We start from the raw sequence: 10550 nt of genomic DNA, 5'->3' as shown, positions 1-10550 counted from the left end.
ATTCTCAGATTGAGTTTGACTGAAATTAACTTGTAGTTTGATGGTTTTTTACTGTTACGCTTGTCCGCTTTGTAATTTAGTGAGCATTTAAGAGTTTCTTAAAAAGTTTACGTTCACTCTGTCATTGTAGCAGAATGATTAACTATCTTGCTTATTTCTCAGGGAGTTCAGTGCCTGTGACCAGTAGCAGTGTTTCTGCATTTTCTGCTTCTTCAGGAGGATTTCTGGATTTAGACAAATTCAAGAAGCCTGAAGGAAGCTGGGATTGTGAGGTCTGCTTGGTCCAAAACAAAGCAGAAGCCACAAAATGTGTAGCCTGTGGAAGTGCAAAGCCAGGCACCAAAGCAGAACTCAAAGGTAATGCTTAATGAGAAAAACAAGGGTGTGCATTCTGCAATTTATTTTGTCTTTTGTGTTTGGGTGTTTTGGGGTGTTTTCTTCTTGAGTACAATTATTTTTCCTTTGAGGTATGGCAAAATTGTTCATTTTTCCTCTAGGAATATTGCTCAAGTAAGGTAATATGCCTATGTTTCCACACCCTTTCACTGGAAAAAGATTGTTCTTTTTAGAGAAAAGCTTGTATTAATGACATAGCTGTTCTTTACAAGCCTTATGTGTTGTTCATTGGGAGTTTAGATTAAAAGCATGATCTTTCAAAGAATCTAGCCATACACTTTTCCAATGCCAGCTCGTGGATAGAAGCTACCGTAGCTACCAATTGCAAAAAGGTGTACATAGAGAGGAAGTGTAGAGTTTTCTTATCTGTTTTGTGGTTTGGTTTGGTTTTTTTTTTTTAAATAGTACTAACTATGGGAAGTTCAGGACTAGAATCCCAGCCATGTCGCTAAAGCCTACATGTATTATTACATCATGTATTGCAAACTTAACATTATTGCTTCTTATTCTGCAGGTTTTGGTACTCCTACTGTGTCCACAAATGCTGCAATGCCATCATTTACATTTGGTGTCCAGTCGTCCTCCTCTGAATCTTCTCATACATTAGGTAGCACAGGAAATTTTAAATTCGGAGAGCAAGGGAGCTTCAAGTTTGGTGTTGCATCTGAATCTGCATCCTCCAACACTGTGACTGGGGGTTTTAAGTTTCCTACTAGTTCAGGGGACTTCAAATTTGGAGTTTCTTCCTCAGACTCTAAATCGGAAGACAGTAAAAAAGAAAGTAAAAGTAACAGTTTTACCTTTGGACTTCCACCTACAAGCAGTCAGGCTCCTTCTACATTTCAGTTTGGGACAGCAAGCCTGGGACAGCAGGAAAAGAAAGAGGAACCAGTTTTGGGAGGCTTTGGTTTTGGCACGAGTTCGACTTCTTCCGTAGCTACCAATGAGAACAAAACTGGAGTCAGTGGCTTCACTTTTGGAACTGTGGCAGAAAAGGAGGTAGCATCACCTGCTCTAGCATTTAAGAAGTCAGATGAGAAAAAGGATGAAAGCCTTTCAACAAAGGGAGGCTTCTCTTTTGGCAGTGGGGAGTCTGCACCTGCCTCACAGTTTGTTTTGGGAAGGACAGAAGAGAAACAGGACTCTGTCACTTCTGCTGCTCCGTTAGCATTTGGAAAGAAAGCTGACAATGAAGAGTTAAAGGCACAACCTATCTTTTCAGCTGGGACGGCTGAGCATACCAAAGAGGAGAGCACAGCAAAACCTATATTCAATTTTAGTTTTGTCAAACCATCGGAGAAGGAAACTGAGCAGGCAAAGCCGTCTTTTGCATTTGGGGCACAAACCAGTACTTCAGGTAGATGGAACATCTTTTGTCTTCACTTGTCTGCTCGTGTCCATCAGATAATACCTCTGAAGCCATACTGGACAAAAATCTATGGGATTACATACATTTATGCACTAGAGCTTTAGAAAAGGCTTAATTACTACCTGCAGCCTGTCTTTAGTTCTGTTTGTTGGTATGTAGACAATATGTAGCAAGTCCTTTTTAGATTTCAGTGAGTTTTAACACTAGGTTTAGACAAAAAAATCGCCACACCTTTAAGAACCTGTATTGCTTCTTGTATGAACACAGGAGTTGTATTGTCTCAGTGGTAGCAGCGCAGCTAGTGATAAAATCTGTAGTGTGGTGCAGTATAGGGGCCTTCTACCAGCATTGTTTTTCATAGTGAAAGGGGATGAGAAAGGGAATGTCTTACTCCCACATACTTGCAGCTATGCTGCAGGATGTCCCTACTGCTACAAAGGTATAAAAATAACTTCACAGATATTACAGAGTTTTGTATCCTGATTTGTTGAAAGTCTGCAGTGGAGGATTAAAGTTCTTCAGTGGTTATCACTGTGTGGAAAAATTCTGGTTGTTAAATTCCATTTGTATGACTTAGCAACTGTGTTTTAGAGAACAGAATTAGTTTCTAACTTCTGAAGTGATATGGAAAAGCACATCAGTAAGTAACCCTGAATAAAAGCAATACATAGGGTTATACTGGTTTTAATCACAGTATTCTTAGGTTGAACTGCTAGTGAACAGACAGGTTTTTGCAGGACTGTGGGCTTTGGGGGAGCCGAGACAGGTGGGTGGGCAGCTTTGAAGTCGGGGTTTTTTGGTTGGTTGGTTTTTTACCTACCAGGTAAAGTTCTGGAGTATGGTTTAGTTATGGAAAGTTGATGAAGCACTGTCCTGGTTTGTGCAAAAAGGAAATTTTAACAAGTGTTCTGAAGAATGGTATAGTCCCTTAAAAATGGCATAGATGAAAAAGGGCCATAACTGCTGGGGAAAAAAGATAGTGGGAAATTGAAAACAAGTTCCCAAATTAATAATGAGAATTAGACCAGCAGCTTAGGGAAAGCTGAAGAATGAGTGACTTTAAAAGACTGCTCTATTGTAAGTATGTGAAACTGCACTCCGTACTTTCTAAGAATGGTCTTAATGGAGGGTTGTTCTGTGTTGCTCCTAAAAGCAGATCTTGCAAGTACTTAAGTACAATGAACTTAAGATTGGAAGAGGTAGGCTGGAGGAAGGTAAGCTTTGCTTGACTTAAAAGCTGTAGGCACAGGGCTGTTATTTTCGAACGAGCAAATGCAAATGTATTACTGCATTTTTCAGTACTCACAGAATCACGGAGTTTTCAGAGTTGGAAGGGACTTCTAGAGATCATCTAGTCCAACTCCACTGCTAAAGCAGGATTGCCTAAAGCACATTACTCCATTGAGCAAAGCTATAAAACTGTTACAGGTGATTGATGTTGATCTGAAATATATTTTTGTTTGAAGAGTTCAGAAGCACTGCTTAATACAGGTACAGGTGATGACAGCCAATGCTTAGTGTTTGTAACCAATGAAGCCTCAAGTGAAGTGGTATCCTTGTTCTTCACAATTCTTCCATTCCTTTAATTGTAGATGACAGCAATCAGCTCATTAAATCTGGATCTTACGTAAGTGACAGTAGCTGGGATAGTAGTTGAGGTGACATTCATGGTTGCTCTTTGGACAGTGATTGAAACAGGAGTCTGTTTGCTGTACTTTGGCATTTCGGTGGTGGTTCATGTACTGTTCCTCCTTTCAGATCAAGGAGCCGCAAAGCCATCCTTCAGCTTCTTGAGCTCAAGTTGCTCCAGCACAGTTGTACCCACCACTTCAGCCAACAGCAGCAGTGTGTTTGGCAGCGCCATCTCTTCCTCAAATCCTCAGCCCGTTCCCGCTCCCTTCGTGTTTGGACAACCCAGCAACACTGTGAGCAGCTCTGTTTTTGGCAATTCTACAGAATCTGCAGCATCTCAGTCATTTGGCTTCTCTCAAGAAAACAAACCAGCAACCACATCTTCCAGCACAGCTCTTGCTTCATTTCTCTTTGGTTCGGGAGCCAGCAGTACCAATGCAGCAAATTCAGGCTTTACCTTTGGAGCCACAACCACATCAAGTTCAACAGGTATCTTTTAAATAGACGCTCTTCTCATTTTTGCCATTACATAGGGGACCGAAGAAATACTGTTTCACGAATGTTTTACTTTAGAAAATGTGTAGGCCAAATGCATGAAAGTAGAGAAAAATACTGAGTATTCAACAATATAAATTGCGGCTTAGTTTTTCACAGTTTGGGAAATACAGTTTAGGAATGCACTGGCAGCAGAATTGTTTTATGCAAAGGACAGCCCTTTACTGGATGTCAATTTGCATAGGAATTTTCACCATGAGAACGATAGTTTCTTTCTGCTCACTGTCAGTCCAGTGCTTACTCTTAGAAGTCAATGAATTACAACTTTCCTGATTTTTCCCTTCCACACCTGAAACTCAACTGTTGTAAATAATGTCAAGATTTGCAAAATCCTTCCTTCACATATATAAACACAGTACCTTTACGTGCATTGCTGCTGCTTAAGGATTGGTTTCTAATAAGCATTATGGCCAGTGTTCGTTAATTTTCTAGCAATTTACAGAAGAAAGAAATGAGAATCTATAAGAGTTTCTTCGTGTTTTATGTTTGTTTCCCCACTGCATGAATTGAGCAGTATGACACAAGACTAAATCCGCTAAATCATCTGTACTCCTGCTAGCCTAGCAGTATGTTGGAAATAAGATTGAACCTGTGAGGAAGAGACTTCATGTAGTTTGATCTGATTGCTTAACCTTGTCATTCACAGAAATTAAATTTGCAGACTTCTTTGTGTATCAGAAGCAGAAAGAAAACAGTCCTAAATTATAACAAGCAGCAGACCAATTTAACCTGTTAGAAAATGGTAACTTTCAGTGTCATTTCATTAATAGGTGACACTGTATTTCAAACATCTTCACAAAGGATTTTTTTTTTTTAATGCAGAAGCCAATATTAACTTTTACCATGTATCCATCTTCTTGGAAAGAAAAACAATCAGATGTTCTAAGTTACGGCACAATAGAGAGTATTTTTTGTTGCATGAAGGCTGCTTAAATTGCATTTATAGTGCTGTTCAAAACGTGCGCTTTTGCACAGCAGATCTGCTGTGTATGTTCAGCCTTACTGTTCAGTCACCTGTTTTTATTTCGTTATTTCTGCTGGCTAGGCAGAACAGGAGCAGCTAAACAAATGAGCCGGCTGTCTGTTAATGTTATGTGGAGAATTACTCTGCTAAACCAAGTTTTTGAGTACAGAGAGATCAGTGCAAGCTTGATCTGGCCTCCAGAAGTTGGGCAGGAAGGAGTGCAGTTGTGGACAAGAAAGATTCATGTTCTCACGATCCTAATAAATCCGGAGCTGTATTTTGCATGTTTGAAAAATAGAATTCGAATGAGTATTCTGTGTGTGTGATATGAACAGCTTTTAATAAGTACAAATTAAAATTTACTATTTGTGGGAATCCATTTCTAGAACATTAACACAGTAACCCAAGTCTAGGCAGCCGATGCATTTGAGATGTAATTTTGTCTGACTCTCCTAAACATGGCGTTTCTCATGTTACTTACAAGTTAGTTTGAAATTAAGATAAGTATTCAGCTGCCAGAATTGGGAAACAGGAGGGTTTAGAACCTTTGTTTCTAGATTCATCCTTGGGGAGGGGAAAAAAAACTGCATATACTGACATTTGTCTTCTGTTCCCCGAGGGTCGTCCTCTTCGTTTCTGTTTGGCTCTGGGCCTCCGGCGCCTGCTGCCGGCCCAGCATTTGGCGCCAGTCAGCCACCAGCATTTGGCCAGAGCCAAGGGTCCAGCCAGCCAAGCGCTCCAAGTTTTGGATCGCTGTCGACAACGTTGTTTTCAGCTGGCGCTCAGCCTGCTCCTCCTGCCTTCGGCTCAGTGACGAGCAGCACTCAGCCCTCTGTGTTCGGACAGCAAGCGACCCAACAGCCTGGCTTTGGCTCTGCTACCCCCAGTGCTGGTGAGTGCCGACCATCCTCTTCCCTTTTGGTCTCAATGGTTGTACTTTTATTTGATTTTTCATGAAGTGCACCTTAAATTATATGGAGAAAGAAGACTTCTGCCTTGCGCACATATTTAAGAATTACCCTCTGTAAAAATAATGGGTACAGGGTTAAGTCATTTGTGTCTCACTGCTTACTGTAGAGGATGTGCCGTAGGTATGCCAGCTTCACAGTAAGCCTTCTCCACAAGAGACTTGGCAGACATCGAGGTTGCAACCCTACCACTAAGTATCAGGGCTTCTTTTCTCGAGACACGTAGTGATCAAAAGGATGTGTTGAAAACTGTGGTGTATTCACTGGTAAGATTGTACAAACCAGAATGGCAGAAGGAGCGCAAAATTATTATTTTTGGATTTGTTAGAGTAGTTCTTAGTTATCTGACTTCGTTAACAGGCTTTGGCAATTTATTTGGATGGGAGGCTTTGTTATGTAAGAACATGGTCAGAATTATTGATAAGCATTTATGGGTTTAAGACTTTATTTAAAGGTCTTTTTATTGGTGAAGTATAAAATACCATGGGAGGGGAGCAGAGAAAGATCCTTTTAATTTAAGTGTAAGAAAGACCTGTTCCACACTAGTAATTATTAAGAAACACACTGCCAGAAAGTATGTATTTAATATCATCATGTTAAATACTTAAAGGGAAGACCATCCTCTTTTTCTCTCGGAAGCTTTACCTCTGGAAATTCAGCCTCCATTAAAAGTAACTGACAAACTAACATTTTTGTACTAATCAGCAGAGTAGTTGGCATACCACGTTAGTCAGGTAGCATTTTAAAGATAATCTCCCTGGATTGTCTGTATTGTTTATCAGTTACTTTGACGGTAGGAATTATTATTTTTTTTTTTTTTTAAAACGAGGTGCTGTGTTAGCACATTAAGTAAAAGGGAGTTCCCAGATCGACTGCATGAATGCAAGGAAGTTTACTTAAATATAAATCTACACGATTCAATACTATAATTTAAGACTTTATTACTAAACTTCAGTATGCACAGTTATGAACTTAATGGTGGTACAGAAATTAGCAAACAATTCATTATCAGTGGGCCAGCAGTGTTACTTTAAGAATCCCTTTATGATTCTCTGTTGAAGTGAAGGGATTCTTCTATGCGCTGTTCCTGTAGTAATCTGGCACTTCTAGTGCAACCCCCTCCCCCAACTTTGTTGTCTTGAGCGACCTGTAAAAAAATTCACTAAAGACAGTGGGAAGAACACAAGGATTTTGCTGGAAAGGATGAACTCAAATTTCAACTTACTCCCTTCTGCTTCCACCCCATCTTCCCAGGTTCTGTATTCCAGTTCGGAAGTAATACTTCTAATTTCAACTTTCCAAATAACCCCGGAGTATTTACTTTTGGTGCAAATCTTCCTGCACCAGCAGCGCCGGCACAGCCTTCTGGCTCTTCAGGATTTTCATTCAACCAGCCTCCAGCATTTACAGTGGGGTAAGAGACCGTATCAGAATTTCACTTGAGCTGTGGGTAATATCAGTGGACAGTGTTCAGCCTCTACTGCTGTTAAATCGTGAGGTGTTCAGATGAACCTTGGAGTTCGAAACTAAATTGGGCATCCTGCCTTGCATTAGCCTGGCTGGCTAAGTAAGCAGCGGTATCTTTAAAGGAGCCTAGTTGTCAGAAATCACACACATCAACACATGTGAAATTGTCTTGTTCTTGAAAGGTAAGGTCTGTATGTAGCCATTATGCTGCTGCTTACCTTCTGAATAAGAGCGATGTAATTGCTTTTGGTTTCTGGAACTCTTTTCCTCCTGTTCATCACATGCCATTTGTTGCCAGCCGATAACTAGTGAGACAAGACTATGAAACAGTTGTTCTGGAATATCTACTCGGTGCTGCTACTGAATTTTCAGCTACACTGTCCTAAACTCTGAACTACTGATTTCTTTTGATAGGACTAATGGGAAAAATGTTTTCTCTGCCTCTGGATCTTCAGTTTCTGGTCGGAAGATAAAGACTGCAGTTAGACGTAGAAAATAATCGCCCGATTGGTAAAGCAACTTCCGAAGCAGCTACTACCCTGCATTGTTCAGTTGTTGGGATCGTACCTCATGCTGGGTTAGCTGAAGTCAGATCTGCCTAAAGGAATATAAAACTCTGCTGCCCTTTCCTCCCCCTCCCTCTCCCCAGTTAGATTTTTTTTCGGTAACGAATAGAGTTGGCAACAGGGCCGTTCTCAAGCAAAACTATTTTAGACTCCAGCAAGTTACTTCTTTCACTGACTCGGCATGGTCTGGCTATAGCCGTGAGTAGAGCCTGCACAGTGAATGGCTTGTACAATACCTCTTCATCTGCACCACTATGTGCGCTCATCTGCGTTTACTGACGCCTCGAAATTGTAATTATATCAGCGAGGGATGCTGTATAGAGTAGAGAATGTTGATAACGAATGATTTCTATGCTGAGTTTGTGCTGGTGTATGTGTGAAGTGAGTGAGTTTGGGTGTATTGTGCACTAAAATTTTCTGATAGAGGAAGACTGATTAAAGGATGATCCATGCTAAGGACTTGTTAGATCTGTAGTTCTTCATTTAATAATTATATGCTATTTCTATATTTTCATTCTTACAGCCCTTTATCACCTGTCTCGCCTTTGTTATTTTATTATGAAACATGTGTAAATACAATTTTGTTTCTCTCTGTACTTTTTTGGCATAACAAATCTGTGAAATTGAAATTTTAATTTTGTGTGTTACAGCCATTTTTGTTTAGTATTGTCTCAGATTTTATGTAAATCCCATTATTCAAAGTTGCCTAAATCCATTTAGAAAATCTTTAAAATTGGGAATTCTTAAAGTAAGTTTATTGGCTTTTCTGATCCATTTTTGTTTGGACCAAAAACCAGTATTGTACAAAGTATTAAGTATATATTTTTATATTTACTGAAATGGACTGTGGTGACTTTGGATAATAAGGAAAAGTTTAATATTAAAGCCATGTTTATTACAGTATAATTAACATGTTAAACCATGGGATAAATGCCATCAATAAAAACTATGAAATATTGTCTGGCAGTTTTAACTCTCCGTGAAGGTATCTGCAGTTGTAATGGTACAAGATGATGCACTCAACGTGAGTGATGTCACATGCTTTCTCCAACCTCTGCTTTTTGACAGTGACACCAATGCTGATTTTAGAGGATCTTAAATTACTTGGAGGTTCCCTGTTAGCCAGGAGAGTTTTACTGTAAGACTTAAGCTTAGAGACATAAGTCAGCATGGCAGCTGTCTAGCTGCAATGGTTGCAGTTAATTTCTATAGAGCTATTAAAAAAAAAAAAGTTAACGTTAGAAACATTCACCACCATTCTAACTGAAGAGGAAAAAGTACACCCAATTGTAAATGAGTAATTTGGGTTTTTTCCACTTCTGTAGCAGTTAGAGGAGCTTCTTAGAGAACAGACATTGTTCTAGTAAAATGAGAGGAAATGCTTCTGTTTGTTTGGGAACCACAGCTGAACTTCTACTAAGCCACAGCATTCAGTTTATGGTTGAGATCGGATCGCTTGCTACAGCTAAAACTGAAAGGACCTGCATAAGTTCCAGAAGCTCTACATGTCTTCAGGGGTTTTTTGCCAGCACTTCTGCCCTTCGCCCCAGTGCTGCTCAGCCCTTGTACAGCTACAGGTGCCAGTATTACAAAATAAGATACTTTTCTAATCATGAACTAGGCTTGACAGGAGGACAAAGGCTAACTTTTGTTTTCGTGGGAGTCTTACATGGATAGACCTCCAATCACTATTCCTATAAATAGAAAATATTTAGCAACTACACTTTAAAACCACACATTTACGCTGCTATTCAGACAGTTGCTGTGGAGGGATTATATGCAATTATGTATGTCCAGATGCCTGAAGCTGAAAAATGCCACAAAGTTCACTTCTTTTCCTTAGCTCTCTCACCTGCCAAGTACTCATCCTACACGTAAGAAAAAAATATGTCTTCAGTGCAGCTTGCATAAGAGACAACCCAAAAACTAGTGTTTATTTTTTTTTCTTTACTCTGTCATAGAAGGAAGGGGTGGTATTTTTCTACAGAGTAAGAGATGCTTTCGCTTATACCTGAATTGGTAGCAATACAGTTTTAGCCTGTGGTGTTGCTCTTCCCTTCCTCCCCCCATCTTGAATCCTACTTTCTATGTCACTGCTACAGTAAATAGAACAAAAGTTCTTTTGGTATTCATATGGAAGTTGTAAATAGGCAACACTCACCCTAAAAGGGATTTTAGTTAGTTCTGACAGCTTTAGCTTCTGTAAGGCCAACTGCTGTGCCTGAACTCTTAACTTCAATGCTTAAGTCAACAGTGCAATTCTTTGAAAGTTAAGTGATATCTCTGAAGTTCTGTTTCAGCTAAACATCTTCAAGTGGTCTAACAACCTCAGAAGTGCTTTATTCAGAGCTCCCAAAACACTCACTGTAAATGAAGATGAGAATGCATACACAGAACATTATGTTAATAAACAGAACACCACTTACCAAACTAAAATAGTGCAAAATATTAACACGTTACTGATTAAGTTACTGCACCAGAAGACAAGAGAGATATAACCAAGCTCTCAAACATTTCTACTGTCAACCTCCAAAACATGAAGGTAGGGTGAGAACTTCAGCCACAGAATGGCATAGTTATGCCTAAGGGAAGAACACACAAAAACTGGGCTCTAGAAGAATTCCAAAGTCTTA

The 10550-nt window shown here is 39.7% G+C and overlaps 1 protein-coding gene across 1 annotated transcript in view; it reads left to right on the top strand.

The window, feature by feature from the left end:
* Positions 1 to 8869, top strand: part of NUP153 (nucleoporin 153) — a gene marked incomplete at its 5' end in the record, with an annotated part of 48138 nt that extends 39269 nt beyond the window's left edge. The window contains 6 exons of the mRNA XM_082499192.1: positions 163 to 357; positions 911 to 1753; positions 3524 to 3886; positions 5536 to 5808; positions 7139 to 7298; positions 7766 to 8869. Coding sequence (XP_082355318.1) covers positions 163 to 357; positions 911 to 1753; positions 3524 to 3886; positions 5536 to 5808; positions 7139 to 7298; positions 7766 to 7850 — 1919 coding nt within the window. The 3' untranslated portion in view covers positions 7851 to 8869. The remainder of the gene's footprint in view (positions 1 to 162; positions 358 to 910; positions 1754 to 3523; positions 3887 to 5535; positions 5809 to 7138; positions 7299 to 7765) is intronic.
* Positions 8870 to 10550: the final 1681 nt, after the last annotated feature.

This window comes from Vanellus vanellus, assembly GCF_965231255.1.
Source record: "Vanellus vanellus genome assembly, chromosome: 2".
NCBI lineage: Eukaryota > Metazoa > Chordata > Aves > Charadriiformes > Charadriidae > Vanellus > Vanellus vanellus.
The sequence above is the reverse complement of the archived record's forward strand: the minus strand, read 5'-3'. Positions and strand labels throughout refer to the sequence as shown.